We start from the raw sequence: 24,839 nt of genomic DNA, 5'->3' as shown, positions 1-24,839 counted from the left end.
CCTGGGCTTGTGGCTAACTGATCCCTGGCTACAGAGCCTCTGGGCTACACAGATCCTGGCAAACCCAGGTGGGGTGTGGGCTTAAGGGGCCTGCAGAGGGGCAAGCTCACTCCCTCGCCAACCATCCAGGGATGATTATGTTCAAATGCCAAGGAGGTGAAGAATGGAGGGTTGCCAGCTCAGTCAGTTCCTAGGAGTGAATCCGTGACTGGCATAACCTCAATAGCCATTCATTCATTCATTCATTCTTTCAACAAACACTGAGTGTTCACTATGCACCAGGCACTAGGCTCGGTGCTGGTAATACACCTGTAAAGGAGACCCGCTCCCCCACCCTGCCCAGAGGAGGGGTTGCCGTTGGCTAGGGACTCCTCTCAGGGGTATGGGGGAGAGTAAGTAGACACACTTTCTCCCTGAAGGCTGCTGTTCCTGACAACTCAGCTGACCACAGGCCTCAAGCGTCCAGGGACTTTTCTAGGAGTCATGCGGCCAGCCTCCTCCTCTTCCTCACTGCCCTCCGCAAAGCACACACTCATGGGGCTCCAGGGGGCTCCCTGTTGGATTGGAAAGCTGAACTTTTCCAAGGGTGATAAGCTTCCCCAGACGAAGGCCTCATCAGGATCCCTGGCACTGCCCAGTGGCCCTGGCCTCCCTGACAGCTCTGGGATGGGAGTCCAGGCCAGTGGTCCCAATGTTAGGTTGAAAACAGGCCACGGTGCTCCTTCCTATGGCTTAGAGCCCTGACCACACAGTGAAGGAAGGAAACAAACGGGCAAGGCCAGTCGGCATAACCAAAGGTGACCCCATGGCCTCACTTCGCTGACCCTGGCCAGCCTCCCTTATTCTAGGACAGAATCTGCCCTCCCCAGTAGGTGGGGAGGAAAGCACAGGCTTTGGTCAGACAGACCCAAGTTAAAATGCTGGGCTGCCATTTATTATCTGTGTGACCTTGAGCAAGTCACTTTACCTCTCTGAGCTCCAGTTTCCTCATCTATAAAATGAGGGTCACATGACCCATTCCTTTGCTCAAGTGTCTACGAGGTACAGGAGGCTGGGGCTCCCCTTCCTCTGACCAGCTGCCAATCTTATTTCTCCTGGCAGGAGGGGATCTGGTTTTGCCCTTTGTGGGTTGGATCACAGGTCACATCAAGATTTGGAAATGGAAACATTTAAGAGGATTCATTAAAAAAAAAAATCCCTGAGCACCCCAGAAGGGGGCAGTGCTACCCTGGGTTTGGCTCTGGAAGACCAAGGCCTCCTGTGCCCTCTGCTGGCCACTCACGGTTCTCATCCCTTCAGGGACAATAACAAGAATCCTTCCCTGACCTTCCTCCTCCCTCTGACCCTCACACGTATCTTGGAAGCTCAGTTCAGGGACCTCCTGATTCTCCTGCTGGGAATGTGACATCCCAAGACAACAGGGATTCTAGGGTCCATTCCTGTTTGGCCTTGACACACAGCCTGTTGTTTCTGAAGGGGATTCACCATCCCAGCAGCATTTTCTTAAGCTGCCTCATCCTTCCATGAGAACATCCACTCAGGCAAACGGGAGCGAGGTGCCCAGGGGGACACGCCCCAGCCAGGGTGGCTACTTACATGCTGGATCAGCGTCTCCACAATCTTATAACGGTCGGGCATGTGGGTCACCATGTCTGCCATGTTGTCCTCGGACGTCCTCACCAGCGTTGGCCCAAAGACCAGGGCCAGGTTCCGGGGCTCCATCTGGGCAGGAGAGGGAGCAGGTCAGCATCAGTGACACTGTGAGCTTGACTCCAGTCCCCCAGGCCTCCCTTCCTCTGGTCCCCTTAGGATGTCCTGACCACATCCTAAGCTGTCCCTGGCTTAGAGGCTGCATGCCTCCTTGCATAGGCATGGAGGTGCCTGGTAAGTAGAGCACAGCCAGATTTCAGACCCACTCACCCCCGGGCCCGGTAGCCATGGGCAGTGCCCAACGAATACACCCATGCTGTGCTAGTAGTGGGAGATCCCAGAGTAGGGACTCATTGGAGGTCCCAAAGGTCCTTTAGGACTGGGAGAAATCCTATAGTTCCCCTTATTTTTCCCGCTGCAGAACCAGAAGATATAAATAGCGTGTTTAGGGAAATGCAGTACAAGGGATTCCAGCTAAGTCAGAGGATAGATTTCCATCAGCTGCAGGGGGACTGTGGCTCTGGGTCTCTGGAAGACCCTCAGAAACTCAGGAGCTGGCTCTCTGAAGTAGGGCTGGGGTAGGGATAGAATGACCTTTAAGGAGGAGGGCGTGCCTAGAGGGCCTTGAGATTTCTGACCCAGAGGAGCTCAGCATATGCTGAGGAGACCCAGGTATGCGTCCCTCCCCCACACTCCATGCCAGGGCCCCACCCTACCTTGTTTTTCTCTGAGTGGTCAGCAATGGTCTTCAGATGGCCCACAAGGAATTTGAGTGTTTCATAGTAGTGTCCTGGGAGGTCCCGGATCTGGGCAGGAGAGAGAAGGGACATGGAACCAGGCTGTGAGGGCCTTCCCCTGTCCACCACGCCCCAAAGGGGCTCCCACTGCCATATCTCAGGGGCCCTGGAGTCTACCTCTAACTGCCCCCTTGTATAGATGGAGAAACTGAGGCCCAGAGTGGAGAAGGGCTTCCCAATGTCACAGGGGGAGTTAGTGGCACTGGACTCCGGGCCTCCAGGGACAGTAGTGCTCTCCCAGTCCAGCCTACATTTTGCCTAACAACATCTCTTTCCTTACCAGCTTCCGCAGTGTCTTCATCCGCTCCCTTGAGTCTTCAATGCGATTGGCCTCGATGAAGTCGTTGTATTTGTCTAGAACAGAGTGAAGACCCTTTAGAGAGGTGGAGGCAACCTCTTCTCCAACAGTCAGGGTGGGTGCCTTCCAGGCTGAAAGCCCCAGCTGGCTGAGTGCGCCCATGCTGTCCCAGTTTCAGGGAGCTCCATGGCCTTGTGTTCAGGTGATCAAACCCACCACAATTGCACTCAGGTGTGCACCTGACCTGGGGTAGCCCAGGTGTGTTCATTTGGGAAGAAATAAGACCTGAGTTGCATGTTAATACTAGAAAAGGGGTCCCTGCACCAGTTTCCAGGACAAAGGTATCACAAGGTCAGAGGAGAAAGTTCCCTGGAAAGAGGAAGACGAGGCCTTTCAGCCTCCAGACACCTCACCCTACCTATGTCGGGATTCCCCCAACTCCCTTCAGAAGAAGTCCATGGGGAACTTTTAAAATGGAACATTGCTAGTTTATTCTAAAATCCATCTGGATGAGTAAACGTACAAGGACAGCCAATAATATTTTTTAGAGGAAGAATGATGGGGGAAAAGAATGATACTGAAACACACTGAAAAGATAGCACAGCTAGAACAGTGGAACGGGTAGGGAAAGATGAACAAGGACAGGGAAGAAAGGAGGGAAACAGGCCACGTGGATCTTTACTATGTGATAAAGGCAGCCCTTCAAATCAGTGTGGAAGGAATGGAGGCATCAGTAAAGGTCCCTGGGACAATTAGCTATCTTGTTGGGGGGGGGGAGGCAAATATCCATTTCTAGCTCACATAATAGACATTTAATTGCATTACACAGCCAAACAGAAAAGTTATTAAAATACTGGGAAAAATAAGGAAATAGTTTTATAATCATAAGGCCTTCCTAAACATGAGATGTGGAATCTATAAAAGATTAACAATTTTGACACTTAAAATAATTGTTTTCAATTTCTCTACTGAAAAGTTAAAAGGCAAATAGAAGACCAGGACAAATATTTGCAAAAACTAACAAAGGATTAATATCCATAATATACAAGAGCTTGTCTCCTACAAATCAATATGAAAAAAAGACAGACAACTAAATAGAAAAATGGGCATGTAGTCCGAACAGGCAATTACAGAGGAAATAGAAAAGACCAATAAATCAATGAAAAGATAGTTAATCTCCCTAGGAACGAGGGAAATGAAAAGGAAAACAATAATAATAATTAAAAAATGTTTATCATGACTTTGACATAGCAATTCTACGTCTAGGAATCTACCTCGAGGACACCAACCCAGGCGTGCAGGGACATACTCAAGGAAAATCATTGCAATGTGTTTTGTCACAGCAAAAATTTGAAGAAACAGCCTAAATATCCATCAATAGGGGAGTGATTAGATGAATTACAGTCTATTCAGACTAGGACATATTATATGGTTGATTTACAAGAAGAATGAGGTAGAGCTCTTTGTACTGACATGAATGAATCTCAAAATTACAGCCTCCTTCTGTTAAGAAGAACCCCACCACCAGTGGTATGCCGGAGTCCGCTCACACTGCTGCCTGAAAACCAACGGTGTTCATTGCTTCCCAGCTCCACGTTGATGACAGCGTATCAGTGGCTTGAAATCAGTCGCAAGGGAAGTATTCATACCATGGAAATTGGAAAATGCTATAGATCAAGGCTTTCTTTCCCGGAAAGCCAGATATTAAACATTTACCAGCACACCACTGAACACACCCAACTCCAAACGCTATGTATGCATGTGTGTCTTTGTCATATGTGTCAGAGAGTCTGGAAGGAAACACAACAGATTGCTGATAAGGAGCTGGATACCTGGAGCTGAATCCTGGCTCTGACACTTACAGTCTGTGAGACCTTGGGAAAGTCATTTAACCTCTCTGTGCCTCAGTTTCCTCATCTGTAAAGTGGGGATAATGGTGCATACCTCCTGGAGTTGTTGTAGAGAATAGTGCTTGGCACATAGGAAATGCTTAGAGAATGTTAGTATAACCTCGGGAGACAGGGAGTGGGAGAATGATAAAGACCTTTGTGTTTACTTTATTCGTATCTGTACTACCTGAGTTTTTTACAAGCACATGTTTCTTTTGTATTAAAATAAAAACCTAAAAAATAAAATTAACAAGCCCAATTTAAAAAGTGATCATTGTGCAGCAGAGACAGGTATCTCTCCCCCATCCTCTATTTCTACCCCTTACTCACCATCCGTGAAAAGAGGCTCAGGTAGCTTCCGGAAGAAGGACTTGAGTAGGCTGCTGATCACATTGAGGTCTTGCCAGCGCTGGGGAGAGGGCACAGGTGTCAGGCCACAGGGAGGCCCAGCCCAAATGCTCAAACCCCCATACCCCCAGGTCCAGGTGCAGCCCAGGTGCCCATGCCTCCATGCTAGTCCAGCCCTAAGGCCCAGCCCAGCCAAGCCCAGGCCCTCCCTGATATCCACTCACACCAAGCTCTGCTCACACCAGGAATCTCTGGGCTAAATAGACTCATCGAGGCAGCAGAACGGAGTCCTCAGCTTGGTTCTAGCTCCCCTACCACCTGCCCCCAGCCCGGCCGTGCTCTAACCAGCCCAGTGGGCTCCAACATTTGTCCATCCATAGAAAGCACCAGGTGCCTTCTTTGGTTCAGGCACTGTGAGGGACAGAAGTAAGCAAAACTCACCCCAATGCGAGCCTGCCCATTGGACCTCCATTGTGCCTGCTGGTGCCAACTCCTGCTTCTCAATGCTCCCCATTTAGCAGAGAGTCATCCTTGGAACCCCCTCTCCTTATCCTTGACATAGTACGTGTTCGTGCACGGTGCCTTCCTGTCTCAGGCCCTTTGCACTTGCTTGTTCCCTCCACTAGAACGCTCCTCGCCCTGCCCTCCACATGACTAGCTCCTCACCCTCTCTATAGGTCACCTCTTCAGGGAGGCCTGCTCTGACTGTCACAGCAAAAGCAGCCACCGTGCACTGCTCTGTCATCTGTATCACAGCCCTGACTTTGTTTCTTCCGTGGCACTTACCACAATGTGTCATTATTGTAAACATTCATTTTCACGTTCCTGCCTACCTCCTTGGCAGAGGTGTAAGCTCCATAAGGGGCAGGGATCCTGTCTGTCTAATTCCCTACTGTGCTCCTATCACCAAGCTAGTTGTTAGCCTGGCACCTAAACGGTCTAACTCAGTAGTTCTCAACCAGGACGATTCTGCCCCCCAGGGACATTTGGCAATGTCTGGAACAATTTTGGTTTTCATAACTGGGGGGCGGTGCCACCGGCATCCAGTGAATAGAAGCCAGGGATGTTGCTAAACTTCCACCAATGCACAACAAAAAATTATTTTGTTCAAAGTATCAACGTTGAGGTAACTCTGGTCTGAATAAATGGTTGTTGAATACTATTGGGTTGTCGGAAAAGTCATGACGTATTTTTCTATGTTTTCTGTTGCAAAAATGCGTCAGGACTTTTCCGATAACCCAGCAGAATGAATAAAGAACAGCCGGGTCACAGTCCCTTCTGTCCACCAGGCGGCACCATGACCTTGCACAAAGTCAAGGATAACAAACAACCTTGATGGGAACTGCTCAGAATAACTCTCGCCCAGAAAGCAACATAATACCCTCAACAGACATGCAACTTGACAATACACATGTTCAAAGACGCACAACTCCACAATATACATGCTCCTTACAATGGATCTACAGCTTAAGGCCCAATCATCCCACGGCTACTACCCTCCTCACAGGCTCAACAAGAGTTAGATTCACCCCACACACAACACTTAACTTCCAGCACTCCTCCCCCACCAACAAATGACACCACGGATGTCTAAGACAAAACCACACACCCAATACACTCGGCAAACCCCCTAGGCCCTCTTCTCCCTCCTCAGGCCTAGATACTGGGCTTTGGTACATACCCACCCCTACCCAGTACAGCGCCTACCACCTCCTCCATTACCTCCTGGTCCTGATGCGTGGGCTCTTCTCATCTCCCAACTGCCAAACCCAAGGCTTTGCCTTGTCCTTCTTGACCCCTCCTATGTGCAAGTACCTGCCCCTCATCCCCTTCCTCACCTGAGCTCCCCTCTCCGTCTGCCCATCAGAGCCTCGGCCTCGCACTTCTGACTTCCACTCTCTCCCTGAAGAGCAGCTCCCTCCATCATCTCATCTCCATGCCCCAACACAACCTGAAGCCCACTCCCCATTCCACTCTCTGGCTAGTGCCCGATTATGCCATCACCCCCATGTGGGGAACTTGCTGTCACCCCTAATCCGATGGGACCACTACCTGACACAGCCTCCTTCTCCTGTCCTGCTCCCCAATTTCTGCCAAGCCCCAGCTTCCAATATATCAGTAATTTCATTCCCAGATGCCCTGCTCTGGGCCTTCCTCACTCATATCCATTAGGTATAAGCTAAAGCACTACTCTTTCTCAAACCCCATTCTCATGTATGCCTCTCCAGCTCAAGAGCCATCGAAGGCTCCCTACTGTCCATTAGATCAAGGTCAAAGTCAACAGTGAAGTCATGAAAATCCCTCTGTCTCCTGCCCCTCATCCTTCCCACTGTCAAGCCCAAGAGGTGGGTCCATTCTCTGTCCTGACACTCAGATCCTTCTCTGGGATTTTGGAAAATGCCATCATGCCCTGTCTAAGACTGCCTTCCTGTCCACCTGCCACCTCCTATTCATCCTTCAAAGATTCAAACACTCAAGCCTACCATCTGCTCCAGCACTTGGCATCCTCTCCTCCTCTCCTTCCTCATCACACAATCTGGTCCTTGATGAGAGATCAGCTTTTTCTCTTGCCCACGATTTCACACATACTTGTCTTCTCTTCCCATTCCCTTTTCAAGGGCAGGAAGACTGTCACGTATCACATGAGGCTTCATGGTTTGTGACTCATGGGACTTCACTGCCCAGATTCGTTGTTTTCTAAAACCTCTTTTTTCAGCAGAGCCCCTTTTGTCAAATAAAACTACACATGAAAATCCAACAGAGAGGGCTTGCTCTAGTTCACGCAAGGATGGAAGTCGTGACCCGGCCCTTGTCTCCCACAGCACATCTGGGGAAACTTAAGACTCTGGAAAACACAGTCTGAGAACCACTGGCTCTGCTAAAAACTCTTAAGTGTGGCTATCATATCGCTTTATGAGCTGGTCTCATCTGATCAGCATCTTCTCTTCCCATGTTGCAGCTCCCCAAATTGCTGGCTGCTCCAGAAAACACCCTTCTTCTATGCCAGTGGTCCGCAACCATGGCCCATAGGCCAAATCTACCCAGCAGCCTGTTTTTGCATGGCCCTTGAGCTAAGAATGAATTTTACATTTTTAAAGGATTGTGAAAACAAAGGAGGAGGAGAAGAAGAGGAGAAAGAGAAGGAGGAAGGTATGCAACAGAGACTGTATGGTAACCAAAGCCTCCAATACTTGCTACCTGGCCCTTTACAGAGAAGGTGTATTGACTACTAGCAAACCTTCCGAGTCCACGTCTTTGCCCAGGCCATTCCCTCTGCCTGGAATGCCTTTACCTGGCTTTTAGTGAACTCTGCTCATCTTTAAGGCCCAAAACTCTGTTGCCCTTGAGCCTCTGCCCCAGGGCTCCCTAGGCTATGACTGCATCTATCTGTTCAGCCTCAGTTGGGGTGATGCCCACCCCCAGGGCTGGCCTGCAAGGGCAGGTCCTGTCTTGCCCATCTTGGTGCCAGTGCCACCAAGTGCCACACACATCACAGTGGCCCAGTGCCACACACATCACAGGGTGCAATAAATACAATAGACATGCACACCACCTCAGCCATCCCCACAGCCCCCCCAGCTGCACCCACCTCATCCTGTGGGTTGATGTCACCAGGCCCGCGGTTGAGCTGCTCCTGCAGGCTGGAAACCACTGCATTGTTGCCTGGCACTCGGTAAATGCCTGTGGACTCCAGTCCACGTGCTTCCACAATGCGACAGCATGCAGCCACAATCTGGGGGACGCGCTGGAGACACAGGCAGGATGTGGGTGTTAGAGAGTGTGAGGGGAGCATTCTCCACCAGTGGGTCAGAGGAGGTGGGGAGGCTAAGATGGGCGCAATACAAGGCCCAGCTGCTGCCAGGAACCCTATGAAGGAACAAAAGGCCCTCGCTGCCTCCAGACTGGAGGTTAGAAATAACCCCCAAGCCTTGTCCTGATCTGAGAAGGGGCATCGGCTGGTGGTCAGGGATTCTGGGCTCTGCCTCAGCTCTGCTGCTCCCTCCCTGGGCTTCCCTAGCTGTGTCTGTAAGACACATGGACAGCTGCTTCCAAGGTCCCTTGCAGCTCTGACATCTGTACCTCAGCCTCCCCCTTCCCTGCCTGCTTTGCAATGTGGTGGGGTCGCACCTGGTTCTCTGTGGCTGGCTGGCACTCCTCCAGCCGGACCCCAAATGCTCTGGGGGCTGCCTTCTTGTTCTTCTTGATGATGTTGATGCCCCAGGGGCTTTTGGAGGCAGCAACACTATCATCTGGGATGGGGAGCAGAGAGCGCAAGGGTGAGCTGGGCCCAAAGAGGGGCAGCAGCCAAGCAGCCACACTCACCCGCCACATCCACACGTGTTTGGACATGTGGGGGCTCCGTCAGAGAAGCCACTGGGATGCAGAGGGCAGATGGGAAGTTCCATCCCAAGTGTGAAGGCCGAGGGATGAGGGTGTTCACCCCAGAAGAGAGAAGCCTCAGAGTAATGCAGTGACCTCTGTGTGGCCTCCAGGGCTAACACAACCAGGTTAAAGCCATGGATTCTGGTATAGCCAGAAAAGGAACTTTCTAACAGCCAAAAGTGTGTGTAGATGGAAAAGGTTGCCTCCAGAGAGGACAAGCCTCCTGCCCCTGAAGGGACACAGCAGAGACCGGATGACCACCCAGCAGGGATGTAGTGGAGAGATATCAGGCTCCAGGCCCTTTAAGGCCTGAGACCCTGAGAGCCCCAGACCCTCACAGGCAAACACACATAAGACACACGTGCACACATGCACGCGCGCACACACACACACACACACACACACACGTGTGCACATACACTCACAGGCCCTCCCCTCCCATTCAGACCCACAGGCTTGAGTCCCACCTTCCACTTGTACGCACATCACCCCATAGCAGCCACCTCCTACCTTTGCTTCCTGCTGGCTGGTCCTGAGTCCTGAGGCCACGTGCAGCACTCTGTCTGAGAAACTCAGACTTGAGGCCCCCCAGGCCACGAGAGCCTTTTGGGGAGGAATCAGCTTTAGGCCCAGAGCTATGGCTGTGTAGGAAGAGGGGGGAGAGGAGGAGTCTTCACCTGGGTGACCCAGCATGCCACCAGCCCCGGCCTCCTCCACTTTGGACCTACCCTCCATCCCTGAGGCAAACCCTCCACACCCTTCTGGGGACTGGAGGCCTCAAGTCCCCTGCCACCCTCCCTACCCCCAGCAGAGAGCAAGCCAGGGGCTGCCCTGTAGCCTAGAGGTGAACGAGGAGGACAACCGTTGCCCAGAGTGCCCCCCACCACTAGCCAGGACTGCTCCATGAGGGCTGGGCCTCACCTCACTTTTCGGTAATCGTTAAGCTTCTTGCTGATCAGAGCTTGGTTGGCACAGCCGGGGTCCTGGAGGAAAGGGAAGAGAGAGCAGACACTGTCAGTGCCCACAGCCAGCCCACTCCAGGACTCATCCCTGACCCCTGCCTCGGCCTTGCTTCCCCTCTCCTCCATCTGCCAGCTGGAGGGTATGGACCCTGGAGGAGAAAGGCCAGGGTTGGACTCCCAAGCACCCTCTCACCAGCTGTGTGACCTTGGGTAATCCACTTAACCTCTCTGAGCCTCAGTCTCCTCAGTAATAACATGGGGGGATAATATGGCAACCTCAGGGTTGGGATGCAGAATTATGCACACAGCACTCATCACAGTCTTGTCAAGGCACAGGAAAGGTGCCCCATGAATGAGAGCTACTGCGATAATGAAGGTGACTTGGGATTCTGTGACCATCCCCTGCTGGGAACAGCCCAGTCAGGCCTCCCAAAGCAAGAGACCAGATTCCAGGTACTTTCCTTCTTGCAGAGTTGCAAAACAATGTTCTAGGGGCAGAGCCTGGTTCAGTGAGAGGATACATCCTCAGCAAGAGAGTCTGTGGCCTGAGACTGTGTATCAGCACCCCTTCCCTGTGGCCAGAGCAGGTGCACGCCTGGATCAGGTCCCAAGTCCAGGATCCCTACATAACTTTGTGCAGGTGTGCCGAAGTACTTTCATGAGGGCACCTGGCCAGGGAAGGGGTGAGTGGAGGTGGCAACCTCAGCCCAGGCCTCTGGTATGAAGCTGCCTAGGAAGGGGCATCATGTTTGAAATTCTCCCAGAGTCCCTGCCAAAGCCTTGGCTCAACCCCTGCTGCCTGCTGCCAAAGGCCAAGCCTCTTGGCGTCCTCCCAAGGTCAATGTGTTCATGTCGCTGCAGACAGGCCAGCCCTGTCAAAAGGGCCAGCTATACTTCTGGCACAGGGGTGGCCTCATTCTGTAATACACTCCATAGTAGACACACACACCCCCATAACCTCCAGCAAGAAGTTGAGGTTGGCCTGGAGCTGACCTCTGTGCCAAAGCCTGCCCAAAGCAATCATAACAATAATAATAATTATTATTATTCCTATAGTTATTATTGTTACTGACAGTCATGACATACCAAGGATGCCAAGTGCTCTGTGAACCACTGTGCATTTTCTCGTCACACCAAACCCTAGGTGGGTACAGTTACAAGGTGTACTCCTGTTAGCCCATTTTATGGAAGAGGGAACTGAGGCTCAGAGCTGTGAGGTGAGAGGTGGCCCTGGGCCCTACCCTGGCCACCCTGGTCCAGCTGGGGCTGGGCGGGGCCCTCACCTCGCCCTCGGCCCTGCTGTTCTCTCGGATTGCTCTGATCCAGCCCAGCATATCATCCCGGTCCTCAGCCTGAAAGAGATATTCACAGAAGTCAGCGGTGGTCAGCCGGAACACGTGCCTCCTCTTGGTCTCGCTGTAGGAGATGTCCACCAGGCAGGAGCCGATGCAGACGGGCGCCGCCTCGTCCTCACCTGCGACGGCCGCCGCCGCCCCTGCCGCCGCTGGCCCGGGCTCCCGCCGCTCCTTGCTCAGCAAGAGGGAGCGCGCCCGCAGCGCAGCGTGCACGCGCTTCCACTGGCGCAGGCCGCCGCCCGCTTTCTGCAGGGAGACACAGGAAGGGGGGAGAGATGGGAGGGAGAGGGTGTGAGAGGCCAGTCCTGCCCTCCCTGCTCCCAGAGCCCGGGGGGGCCTTGAAAGCTTTCGGAAAGTAGATAGTAGTGGGGACCCCCACCCTATGGGCCGCCAGGAGCACCCCTGTTCCACTCCTGCTGAAACCTGGGGCAGCCTCCTGCCCATAGTCTCCCAACTCTCTCAAGCCTCTCACCTGCCTGAAAACCCCTACCCATTGTTCTGTCGTCCCTGTCCCATCCCCCACCCCCACCCCCCCCAGAAGCTCCACAACCTTCTCTTTAAAGACTAGCATCTTTGGGCCAGCCGAGTGGCTCAGTTGGTTAAGAGTTTGCTTAAGAGCACAAGCTCTGAGCAAGTTTGATTCCCACATGGGCCAGTGAGCTTTGCCCAAGCTGAGCAGCTGCTTAGCTGCCAACAGGTGACAGGTTGGCTCAGCTGGTGAGAGCGCGTGCTCCTAATAACAAGATTGCCTGTTCGATGGGACTGAACTCAGCACCCTGAGCTGAGCTGCCGCCCGGATGGCTCAGTGGATAGTGTGCGCTCTTAACAGCAAGGTTGCCAGTTCGACTCCCACATGAAAAAGAAAGAGAGAGAGAGAGAGAGAGAGAGAGGAGAAAGGAAGAGAAAGAAAGAAAGAAAGAAAGAAAGAAAGAAAGAAAGAAAGAAAGAAAGAAAGAAAGAAAGGCAGACTAGCATCTTTAAATACTAGCATCAACACTCATCTGGTGTTGGCAATGTCCCAGAGAACCAGTTGGGGCTCTGGGAGGCAATCGGGCCCCACCCAGCATGAGCCACCTTACATAAAATCCTTGTAAAGCCATTCCTAGTCCACATATGCTCCCCTTCACAGCAAAACTGGTCAAGAGTGTCAACCACACTTGCTCTCCCCACTTCTTTGCCTCTCACTCAAAACTCCATGCAGTACCCCTTCCCAGGAAGCCACTCACAAGGTCACCAGGGCTCCCGATGTTGCCAAAGCCTGTGGACGCTTCCTGGCCCTTCTCAGCCCTTTGCTTAACCTCCCTGCAGCATCTAGCTGTGCCTTCCCTCTTCAAACCCTCTCTTGGCATCTGGGACCCCACGGTCCCTGGTTTTCCTCCTAACTTCATTGGCTCTTTCTCAGTCTCCTCCACTGGTTTCCTTCCCTCCAATATCCTCTACACCAGGGGTTCTCAACCTGGGTGAATTGCCCCCAAGGGACATTTGTCTGGAGACACTTTTAGTCGTCACACCTGGGAAAGTGCTATGGCATCCAGTGGATAGAGGCCAAGGATGCTGCTCAACAGCCCCTGATGTTGTGGGGGACAGCCCCCACAACACAGCATCATCTGGTTCCAAATGTCAACAGAGCTGAGGGTAGGACCCTGCCCTAAAGGGTGGGGCGTCCCACGATTTTGTCCTGGGCTCCCTTCACCCTGCATGCCTCCCCCCACGATGTCATCTATCTGCTGACGGGGATTCCCAATAGATCACTGGTCCAGCGTCTCTCCCGAGCCCCAGTGTACCTCCTGCTCCCTGTGCAGCGTCTCCACTTGCATGGCCCACAGGCACTGCTCGCTATGGGGCACTTGATTCTCACCATCAAACCTGTTCTCCACCCCCCGCCCCCATCTTTCCCAGATCAGTAAATCCACCCAGTTGCCCAGAAACCTGAAAGTTGACCTTGACTCCTCCCCTTTCCTCACCCTTGACATCCAACCCATCAATCAGGAAGTTACAACTTCCCAAATACCACCTGTCTTCATCTTTTCTGCTACCACCTTGTCCATGCCACCAACACCTCTTGCCTGGACAACTGCACAAACCCGCCCAGTCTCCACTCTTGCCTCTTGCAATCCATTCTATGCCCAGCAGCTGCAGCCATCGTTTACATTAAAATGTAAATGAGATTATGTCTCTCCCCTGCTTAGCACCTTCTCATGGGTTTCCACTGCCCTTGGAATCAAATCTAAGGGGCTTTGTGATCTGGTCCCTTCCTCTGCAAACCCATCTTCTCTCCCTCCATTTTCCTCACTACGTCAAGCCACGGGGCCTTCTACAGTCAACAAGCCAAGCCTGTCCTTTCTTGGGGCCTTTGCACTTGCTGTTCCTTCTGCCCAGAGGCCCTTCTCTCACTTCTTCTCACCCTTCAGGTCTGAGCTCCACCAACATCACCTCCTCATTGAGGCCTTCTCTGACCATGTTTTCTCTATGGGCAGCTCCCCCTGTCCTCCCAACTTAAAGGCAATCACAGGGCCAGCTGAGTGGTTTAGTTGGTTAGAGTGCGAGCTCTGAACAACAGGGTCGCTGGTTCGATTCCCACATGGGCCACTGAGCTGCACCCGAGCTGAGCTGCTGCTGAGCCGGTAAGAGCGCGTGCTTTTAGCAGCAAGGTTGCCGGTCTGGGACTCTTATGGGATGGTGGGCTGCTGTTCCTGCCCCCCCCACCCCCCCACAACTAAGATTGAACATGGCACCTTGAGCTGAGCAGCCACGAGCTGCCAATGGGCAGCCGGATGGCTCAGTGTGCAACAAAGTTGCCGGTTCGACTTCCGCATGGGATGGTGGACTATGACCACCCCCCTACCCCCAGCCCAAACTAGATTGAAGGCCGCGACTGGACTTGGAGCTGAGCTTGTGCCCTCCACAACTAAGATTGAAGGACAACAACTTGACTTGGAGCTGATGGGTCCTGGAAAAACACAATGTTTCCCCTCCCCAATTCCCCAATAAAATTCTTAAAAAAAAAAAAAAGGGAAATCACATCACCCTATTCATTTTCCCTGAGTGCTCACTGCAATCTCAGGTGATGCTGGTTGTAGTATTCTCCAGTATATGGTAAGATCCCGAGGGCAGAAAGCTTGTCTGTCCTCTCAGATCCATACCCCAGAGCCTAGAGCCTGCCCACGTACCAGTAAGTGCTCATCAATGTTTACTGAATAAATGCGAGAATCATCCTTGGAGCACCCTGAGGGCAGGAGCTCCATCTCAGACTGGGGGCTCCTTCTCTCTGGCTGATGGCCCACTTACTACTCCACACCCAGCATGAGCCTCTGCCTTCAGAGCAAACCCAGTGAGGAAACTGCATGGCCAGCAGGTGAACACAGCCATGGCTGACCGTGAGCCCTGCCCACAACAGACCTGGGGACCTAGGCAGCATCGTCCGGAACAGGAGATAGCAGGGCCCTCCAGGAAAATTTTTATGTGGGCTATGGGTGGTGGTTGGTGGGACCCTCCCTTGAGGTGATGACAAGGGTGCCCCTTTGAGGCTGAACCACCTAGGTGAACTTGGACAAGTCAAGCCCCCTCCCCTGGTATCAGTATTCCTTGTTGGTAAAATGAGAGGTGAACTAGTTAGTCTCCAAAGTTGCATCCAGCTCAAACGCTGGGTCTGTGGCTGTAGGGATGTGCCACACACACACACACACACACACACACACACACACCCTGCCCTCTCCCCTCCTGACAATCAATGTCTCTGAAAGAGACTGGGGGTGGAGGGGACACACAGGAGAAGCTGGACTTGTGGGAGCAGATAACATCTGGCTGGCAATCAGGACCCTGTACAGACCAAGGGCCTAAAGCTGACTTGAGCGCCCCCCCTCCTAACTCCGAGGCCATGGAAGTGAGGAGGGGACAAGCAAAATCGGGTTCTGGCCAGGACAGGCATGGAAGCCCCTGCATCCAGAACTCGTCAAGTGAGTAGGAAGGAGCCAGCGCCTCTCCCTGTCCTGCAGACACTGTAGCTGGGCTGCCAGGGGCCACTTACAGCTGGGGGACAAGCTGTCTGGCAGGCAGGAGTAGTAGTTCTCACAGGTCTCCAGAGGGGCTCAAACATTGGGCTGGAAGGATCTGTCCACACCTGGCTCCCCCTCCTCAACCACACAGCTGGCCCCTGCTGCCCCTCCTGGTCTCCTGCCATCTTGCTGGCTCTCCTCCTTGGCCATCATCCCCTACTTCCTCTCAAGGCACAGCCTGTCTCCTGCCTTCTCCCTCTGTGCTCCCCGACCTTGGCTGCAGGTGCCTGTGCACATCCTGAAGGACAAATGCCCTCCCCAGGTAGGCCTCCCTCCTGAGTGCCACACCCTTGGAGCCTCTGTCCCCAGGATACCTCCACCCTCAGACTCCACAAGGCCCCAAAGGAACCTCGTGGCTTCCTCTCCCCAAACCTGGCCCTCCAGTGCCTGTGGCTCTGGGAGGGTCCCACCAACCACCAACCACAGCCTAAGCTGGGACCCCAGGAACCAGTGTCGCCTCTCCCATCCTCCGTCACCTCCTCCCAACCATCAGCAAGCCCAGGTCTTCCTTCCCTTTGAATCTCTCTAACTTGTCCATTCCCCTTAGCCCCACGCCACAGGCTTAGTCAGGGCCCCAACCCTCGCTCACCTGGACAACAGCAGTGGTAGCGTTGCCTCTTCCTGTCACAGATGCAACACTTGCCTCCTGGGCTCCTACACATCTCACGCCCCCTCCCCCTCCCATTTAAATCCTGCCAAAGCTTGCCCTGAGTGACAAGGCCCATTGAACAGGCACCCAGCTCCCCACCTTGGCTTCCACCTCTTGCCCTGGCTCTCAGCCATCTAGCACCCCCTCTCTACCTTTCTCTCAGGCATCAAGGAGGGCATCTCCTCTGTCAGGCCACTCCCTTCTCTCCCAGCTTTGTGGATTCTCACACACTATACCGCTTGGATCTCATCTACCCGGTTGAGGCTAGGGTCATCTACAGTACGCTGCTGCCCCGGATGCCTCCAGCATAGCAGTCAGGCACCAGTAACTGCTATGCAACCTGAGCTATTTCTACTCATCATGAACCCCAGCAGGGCAGGACTAGCCTGGCTCCCTCACCACGAAATCCCCAGAACCTCAACGGAGAATCAGGGCAGGCCAGGCCCTTAGTCATTATCCACACACTGGATGGGGGCATGGATGAGTGCCAGCCCTGCTTGGGTGACACGTCTCACTTGACCCTCAGCCCTTGGAGTAGAATAACACTGTCCCCATCTTACAGATTAGAAAAGTGGGCTCAGACGTTAAAAGAGTTGCCCAAAGCCTTATGCTTGATAAGTGGCTGGGCAGGAATTCCAAGTCTGACTTCAAAGCTTATATGTTTTCCAGGTACACAACCCCTAGAAGGCAGGGTAGAAAATTCAAATAATAGCAATAAGCAGACGAGCAAACCCCCCACCTCGACCCCATACCAGGCACTGGGGAAACCCTTTTGCTTAGATCATCTTATTTAATCCTCAGCAACAGGCATATGCGCTGGGGATTATTTTTAGCTCCATTTACAGACGAGGAAACTGAGACATAGGCAGGTGAATCACCCGCGCTTCCCCAGCAATTCATGGTGGTCAAGAGACAAGCCCAGGTTATGCTGAGCTCTCTGCTCAGTTTTGCCTGGGTTGCGTGGACGGACAGCAGTGGGGCTTCCTCTCTTCCTTTCTCCTCAGACATGGCGTTGGCCTGGCACCTGAAGTTCATACTCCATGGACCAGGGGCCTCACCTTCTCCCGCCTCGCAGCCTGATTGTCTCCCGGCACCCCTCCACCCCCAGGCCCAAGCCCCCTTCCTCTCTCATCTGGATCTCTGTGGTGGCTCTTAACTGGTCTTCTGGCCTCCACTTTGGCCCTCCTAATTCGCTCCCCAGGAAGCCACAGGAAAGAGGCCCCAGGGGCTTTCAGTTACCCTTTGGATAAAGACTAAAACCTTTGCCACCCTTGAAAAGGCTGACCTCAGCTCTCAGAAGACAATTGCCCTGGGCTTGTTCCCTCATTTTCCATGAGCCCCAGTGGCCATTTTGGGGGTGATGTGCCTACCAAGGATCACTGAGGGATGGTTTTGTCAGAATTCCAAGCACAACTTGATCAGCTCCATCCCACAGCACAGACCACCTCTCTGGTTAACTTCTTTTTCATGGGTTCTTTAGGTCCCCCAAGAAGTTCTTCCTAGTATCTAACCTCTACCCCTCATGCTACAGCCTTTGGCTCCAGAGGCTGTGGGGTGAGAAGCTGGAGAGTTCTGCTGGATTCAGCTTCCATCCACCTTCACCTCATTCCTCCAGCCAGCTTACCTTCCCCTTCTTGGTGAGGACCTGCTTATAATACAACCAGCCTTCCCTCCTGATATCACTGAAGGTCGCATCCGAGAGGTCAGAGGTTGAGTGTCGCTTAGAAGGAACGTCAGCATCTTCGGAAGTGCCCCAGCTATCCAAGGACTGCAGCAAGACAAGAGGACAGTTTAAGGGGGCTCCCATAGTGCCAGCATCTCAGGAACCCTAAGGACCACTCACAGCCACACAGGCCTGATGTATGCCTGTGCTATGCTCTGCTATGCTGTGTGGCCTCATGGGACTTGCTTGCCCTCTCTGAACCACTTACGTTGAGGTCATGAGATGTCTGTGCTGGGAAGCCAGAAAGGAAGAAAGGCTCTGACCTGCAGACCACATGCCTCACTATGCCAGAGAAGCCAATCTGGAGCCTCTCTTAATTTTATAGACTTGAAGGAATTAAGGAAACAGAGGAAGTGATTGTGTCAACAGAGAGTTAAATAAACAGAGGAAGTGGCAACATCAACAAAGACTGAGTTAATGAAGCAGGTAGTCATGTTCACAAAGAGTTAAACTGAGGAAGTGATAGTGTCAACAGGACTCTAGCCACAGAGGTGACATGTCAAGAGAGAGTTAAGTAAGCAGAGGAAATTATAAGGAATAGGCCAGGTGACAATGTCATCGAGGTGTTAAACGAACTAAAGATATCCAGGGTTTGAAATCAAGATGGCTTTTTCCAATCTGTCCATAATCAAAGCATTATGGCCATTTCAGAACTGACTCTATGTCTCCCAGGTCCTGAGGCTGGAAACTCTAGCTTCTCCATAATCTCAATTCTGTGTGCCCCTACTGTCCAGTGTCCCTGTCCCCTGAAAATACCATGCAAATACTGACCAAGTGCCTCCCCAGTGCAGACAGTCTTAGGTACCCAGAGATCAAGCAGGGAACAAACCAAATGAAATCCCTGCCTGCATAGAGTTTACATTTTACCTGGGGACAGGCCGGAGAGGAGATGGCTGCACAAATTATAGGACGTGAGAAGTGCTAAGGAGAAAAACATAAAGTGGCGAAGAAAGGCATGAAACGTCAGGGGTGGAGGCTGAAATGTTAAGGAAGGCCTAAAAAAAACCTGAAGAAAGTGAAAACGTGAGTCATGTGGCTGGGGTGGGAGGGCGTGGAAAGGGCATTCTAGACAGAGGAATGACAAATGCAAAGGCCTTGGCTGGGAGGGTGCACAGTGTCTTGAAGTGATGACAGAGCCCACAGAGGAGGGTGGGTCACATGGTTGACACGAGGGTGAGTGAGTGCAGGGAGAAAGGAGTGGACAGGAAACAGAGAAGCCCACAGAGGCCATAGGCCTGGACCCTACACCAAGGGTCCTCCCCAGCACTCTGACACCCTGGCCCGCACACACATGCCACTCACCCCATCAGTGAAGAAGCTTCGAAGCATCCGCAAGCTGGGTACTCGGTTTGGCAGGCGCCTGGGGAGCAAGGACGGAGAGTGAGGGATTTAGAAAGCATAGCTAGGACACCCCCCATCCCGGCTCAAGTCTCAAGGCTCAGAGGCCTTCCAGGGAGGAAGCTCACTGCCCTGGTATGTAGAGGACCCCAAGGCTGGGAGGGAGCCCTGCCATAGCCCAGTCAAGGTAGCTGTGAAGGCCCCACCCCCCATCCTCACCGCAGGGTCCTGCCCTCTTCCCGGAAGGTGTTGAGCCCATCATCGCAGGACTTGGAGCGTTCTGTGGTGATGGCCAGCAGGTAGGAGGAGCGGCGGCCAGCCTTGATGCTGCCTGCAAAACCACCCACATTGGACCACAGGATCAGTGGGGTCACAGGTTAGGGTCTTCCCCAAAGCCCTCCCATCTAGGCAGGGCAGGAGATAACTCTCCCCTTGGGGCCCCAGTCAGAAGAGGCCAAACATCAGGTACCAGGACCAGCAGAGACTGTGGGGACCAGGCAACAAAGGGTGGGGGATGGGGCTGGGAGTGTGGGGAGTACTCACTGCAGTCCTGGGAGTAATGGCGGCCAACGGCAAAGGTGAAGGTTGGGGAAGATGGGCTAGTGCCCAGGACGGGGGCAGAGTTCATGGCGCTGGAGACCACAGCAGAGGCAGGAACGTGCTTGGCTTGAAGGTCAATGCTGGGGCTGGTGGGCTCATCTGTTCCATTGGAAGAAGTGGTGGGTAAAGGTGGCAGAAAGGTGCCTGCCCCCGCCCCCAGCCTTGCCTCCAGGCCCAGGCCGCATCCCCAAGACCCCTCAAGTCCTCCAGGGCACTTTTGGCAACATGCCCACAGCCAAGGGTGTCCCACCAACCAGACTGTGGTCATAACACCTTGGCCCCGGCCTCCGTCAGCACACTGAGGTAATCCAGATGTAGGGTTGAGCCATTGTCCTTGGACCGGGCTCCTGAGGGCAGGGACTGTGTCTCCCCACAAGATTGGGAGCTTCTTGAGGATAAAGACCATCTCCTGCATCAGCTGGGGGCTTGTTGAGGGCAGGGGCTATGTTTCCCCCTCAGACTGGGAATGCTTTGAAAGTAAAGACTTTACCTCCCCCTCATACTGAGAGCTTACTAAGGCTGTGTCTGCCCACTGAGACTGAAGGCTGGGGGAGGCCAAGGCTGGGTCTCCCCGCTCTCATTCCCAGGGCTACCCTACAGTAAGCTCACCACTCTCAGCTCCAGTTACCATCTCTTCTGGCTACAAGCTCCATAAACTTGCATTCTGCTCTTTTTTCCAAGCCCCTAAGCCCAGCCCAACCCACCCTGCTCCCTCACAGGTGCCTCATCTTCAGCACACCCTAAACCTTTTCCTGCCCCACTCCCTCTCATTCCCAAATGGAGGCGAAGCACCACCCTCCAGCCAGGCTGAAAACCTGGAATCCATCCTGCCTCTCCACTCTCCTGCCTCTCCCTTATCCAACATCTATTCTACAGGCAGCAAGCCTTCAGCATTGCCTCTGCTCTCAGGCTCAAGTCCAAGCTCCCCAGAGTCTGACAAGGCCCCTCTGGACCCATTCTGATGACTTGGAAGGCCATCTTGCCTCTATCACTTTAAAGTCTTTGCATATTCTAGTCTCTGTCCCTGAGCATTCTTCCTCTAACTCCTTTTCGTCCTGTAAGGCTTAGCCAAAATCTCCTTTCTCCAAGATTCTCTCCTAGGCCACCATGCCCCCCCGTCTAGGCTATGTGGCCCTTCTCTGTCTCTTAGACCTCCCTCTTCTCCCATCACACACCCATCCACTGGATTGCACTTGTCTGATCATCTATCCCCGTTGGACCATACAGTTCAGGAGAGCATGGGGTCTAGCACAGTGCCTAACGCAAATACTTGCCGGATGGATGGAAGGATGGAAGGTGGATGGAAAGAACAAAGAATGACAGGAACAAAGGAAGGATAAAAGAAAGAAAGGATGGAAGAAAGGGTGAAAGGAAAGACTGATAGAAGGAAGGAAGGAAAAGAAGGAAAACTGAAAGGATGGATGGATAGATGGAGAAATAAGTTGATCCCATCAGCACCCAACCCAGAGTTTTGCCCATGGTGACAGCAGGGTGGGGTACAAGGCACAGAGAACCAAGTCTCCCAAGACAACCCCTTGCACATCACTCACCAATGAAGGGGATGGAAGCCAGAGAGTCTTCAGTAGTGGCCAGAGGGACCACCTTCTTTCCCAGGCGTTCCCTTCGCCCACTGGTTTCTGGCTCTAGGGACTCGTCACCAAACCCAAGGTTCATCTGTCTTGCAGGGGGTAGTTGGACCTTGCGGCCCGTTGGAGGCTTCTGCCTCAGGACCACCTCGTCTCGACGATCCTCGGTGGGAGGCTCCAGTGCCCGGGTGATGGGTTCTGGCCGGAAAACTCTGGGTGGTTCAGAGTCCTCCGGTAGGAATGGTGCAGAGGACTGGGCCAAGTTGAAGGTAGGCAGGCCCCCAAAGGGTGAGTCCCGGAAAGAGAGTGCATGCAGGAGGCCAGTCCGGCGCTGGAATGATGGGCTATAGCTCCGGTACCCAATGTACCCGATGTCATCCAGTCCTTGCAGACCAGGCGGGGGTGGGGCCTGGGGCCCGGGCAGGTCTCTGGATGGGCAGGCAGGAGTGCGGACAGATGGACGCTGGGAAGCCCAGCCACAGCGCTCAAAGCGGGGTGACGCCAGTGCCCCTGGCTCCAGTGCCTCAGCTGAGCGGGTGGCCCGGCTCAGGTAGTCGTCTGAGCGAGCTCGGTGCCAGCCCTCCTGGCCCAGCTGACTCAAGGCACCCTGAGAGGTGGAGCAGGGCCACGGGCGATGGGCAGTCACGTCCTCTAACCGGTCTTGGGAGGCACTGCGGGCCCGAGGGGGCATGGCGGGGCACCGTCTCTCCCCCGCCCTGCGGGGTACCTGGTTTGACAGCCAGTGTGACAAGGCCTGCTGGCACTCCAGTCTGCTGGGGGGCACCCGGCTGCCAGGCTCCGGGAAGGCACGGGGTGTCCGGGGCTCCAAAGGGAGGTGGGGGAAGGCACCAGGGCTGGGGCGGGGCTGGCTCATCCCCAAGGAAGGGTTGTCTGGATGGACGCGGGCAGTGGATGCGACTCGGGGCCCTGGGTCACTCCAGGCAGCAGGACTCCGCGGGTCACTGGGCAGTGCTGAGAGGGGCTCAGGCACCATAGTGGCCCAGGTGGAGACCCGGGGTGGCGGGGCATAGGTCTTGCGAGGGTAGCAGATTGGGGGCGGCTCTGGGATCCTCCGGGCCTCTCCAGAATACGGCTTGTTCCCCTTCAGGTAGGCGTCCTGGGAGTAGGCCTGGCCAGGGACAGAGGCAGGTGAGCAGGGCTGGACAGTCCCACAGGGCGGGCTACAGCAGCCCTCAGAGATTAGGATACCACAAGGGGACTAAAGGGAGACCAAGCAGGGGGTGTCCTGAGTGGGTCGGGGTAGGAGGGCATGCTCCTAAGAGAGTGGGGGGAGGAGGGGCAAAGAAATAAGAGGCCTTTGAGAGAATCTCCCTCTCTCTCTCTCCCCCCACCCCCTCTCTCTCTCACACACACACACACTGGAGAAAGAGCCAGGATTTCTCTAAGACTTATGACAAGGACTGCCTTTAGCCACAAACATTCCAACATCTGTTTTCTGGGGTCCTCCCTCCATGCTGGCCTCAGCCGCCACCCTGCTTCCTTATGTCCAACGATGCCCACAGCCCCTGGGGCAGAGCTGGAAAACCCTACCAGAGACCAGTCAAGGTGGCAGATGGCAGAGAAGGAAGCCGGCTAAGGGGTGTGTCCTGAGTTGGGGGTGCAGGTGGAGCCGGGAAAGCCCATCCATCCCCCCAGCCCCTGGATGGGGAGCTGGGGGCCTGGCTCCTGGGCCACTGGGGTGAGGAGGAACTAGGCTAGCCCGCCTTCTAGTCCTTCTGGGATAGGCTTGGGGGAGGGGCCAGACTGGCTGAGGGGCCTTGGGCCACCTTCAGCCACCCAAGGCCTGGAATTTGGCGCTGGGAACTGAGTCTGACGCTGCATTGCTGAGGAGTGACAGGGCCAGCACCCAGGCAGGCCAAAAAAGGAGGCAGCCCCCAGGGACAGCGGCCTTGTGGCCCTGCCCTAGCCTGGCCCTTACGGGCTGCCCTGGGTGGAAAGGCCTACCTCAGGGGGCAGTATCGAAGGGTGGGAGAGTGAAAACACACACACCACCACCACCACCACCACCACCGTTGATAACAGGAAAATACACACCCAGAGACACACTCACACATACATAGTAAAACACAATGAAATACACACACGTACACACAAATAACTACACCTCCCGTCCCAGGAACACACATCCTGTGACGAGGATGAGCTAAACCACACCCCTGCACACTCAGCCCCCATCAGACGAACACGCCCCGGGCCAGGGACACTCAACATACCTCTCCTTCCTGCCATCCTGCCGGCTCCGCGGGCTTCCCGCATCACAGCGGCGGCGGCGGCGGCATCCCGCCCACCTCCGCTCTCCTCCCACCCCCGCTAAGCTCCCCCCGCCACCACCACCACTGCATCCGCCCTGGCCTCCGTTCCCTCTGCCAGTCCACCCTCCCTGCGGCTGCCCTCGGCCCCCACCAGCTCTCTGGGCTGGCGGGAGGAGGAGGGAGGGAAGGATGGGTGTGGAGGGGCCTCGCTGCGTCGGCGGTGGCGTCAGCAGCTGCCGCGGCCCCATTGGCCTCCAGCCTTGGCTCCCAACCACAGGAATGCCTGGGCCCCACCCTCTGGCCTGCTGGGGATGGGGCGGGGGCAGCGGAGGCCCCCAGATGCTGACATCTGGAGCGGCTAACCGGAGCCTGGGTAGCAGAGCTCCAGGCTGCTGCTCTCTCCACCCCATGCTCTCTCCAGCTGGAGCAGAGGTAGGGGGACAGGCCCTAGGTCCTGCCCTGTCACCCCCTCCCATAGCTCCCCTCCCCGCAGCCTGGAGGGTGGGAGGTGTATGGGCAGGGCCCTTGAGCCTTGAGGGGAGCCATCCACCTCTCTGGACCCCCATCCTTGCCTCCCCCTCCCCAGGAAGGGCAAGGGGACAATTGAGGTCAGGGGGTGGAGGTTCCCAGAGGGGCATGGTGCCAAGCATGGCACTATGATTACAGTGATTATGAGAATACATCGAGGGCAAAAGCCAGCACGGCGGCTCTCAGGGCCCCCTGGGCTTGGCCCTTAGCCCTCTCCTGGGGGGCAGTGACATTGGGGGCAACCAAGCTGGCATCTGGCTGGGACCCATGAGACCAGGGAACTGGGCACTGGGCAGAGAGTCCTGCCCTGGGCTCTGGGTCAGAACTGGGAGGGGGGCACAGAGACAGAGACAGCATGTGCATGTGCATGTGTATGTGTGCATGAGTGTGTGGGGTAAACAGGTA

At 54.4% G+C, this 24,839-nt stretch overlaps 1 protein-coding gene across 1 annotated transcript in view; it reads right to left on the bottom strand.

Annotated features, from left to right (window-relative positions):
* ARHGAP23 (Rho GTPase activating protein 23) overlaps window positions 1-24,839 on the bottom strand; it is a 67,668-nt gene that overhangs the window by 32,745 nt on the left and 10,084 nt on the right. The window contains exons 7-20 of the mRNA XM_019638514.1: window positions 21,598-22,762; window positions 19,991-20,146; window positions 19,667-19,778; window positions 19,412-19,469; window positions 18,011-18,154; window positions 11,611-11,928; window positions 10,287-10,348; window positions 9,876-10,006; window positions 9,111-9,232; window positions 8,572-8,727; window positions 4,965-5,043; window positions 2,728-2,801; window positions 2,367-2,456; window positions 1,597-1,722 (exon numbers count right to left, since the gene is read on the bottom strand). Coding sequence (XP_019494059.1) covers window positions 1,597-1,722; window positions 2,367-2,456; window positions 2,728-2,801; window positions 4,965-5,043; window positions 8,572-8,727; window positions 9,111-9,232; window positions 9,876-10,006; window positions 10,287-10,348; window positions 11,611-11,928; window positions 18,011-18,154; window positions 19,412-19,469; window positions 19,667-19,778; window positions 19,991-20,146; window positions 21,598-22,762 — 2,793 coding nt within the window. The remainder of the gene's footprint in view (window positions 1-1,596; window positions 1,723-2,366; window positions 2,457-2,727; window positions 2,802-4,964; window positions 5,044-8,571; window positions 8,728-9,110; window positions 9,233-9,875; window positions 10,007-10,286; window positions 10,349-11,610; window positions 11,929-18,010; window positions 18,155-19,411; window positions 19,470-19,666; window positions 19,779-19,990; window positions 20,147-21,597; window positions 22,763-24,839) is intronic.

This window comes from Hipposideros armiger, unplaced genomic scaffold (genome assembly GCF_001890085.2).
Source record: "Hipposideros armiger isolate ML-2016 unplaced genomic scaffold, ASM189008v1 scaffold_40, whole genome shotgun sequence".
In the NCBI taxonomy this organism is placed as follows: domain Eukaryota; kingdom Metazoa; phylum Chordata; class Mammalia; order Chiroptera; family Hipposideridae; genus Hipposideros; species Hipposideros armiger.
This window is presented reverse-complemented; position numbering and strand designations above follow the sequence as displayed.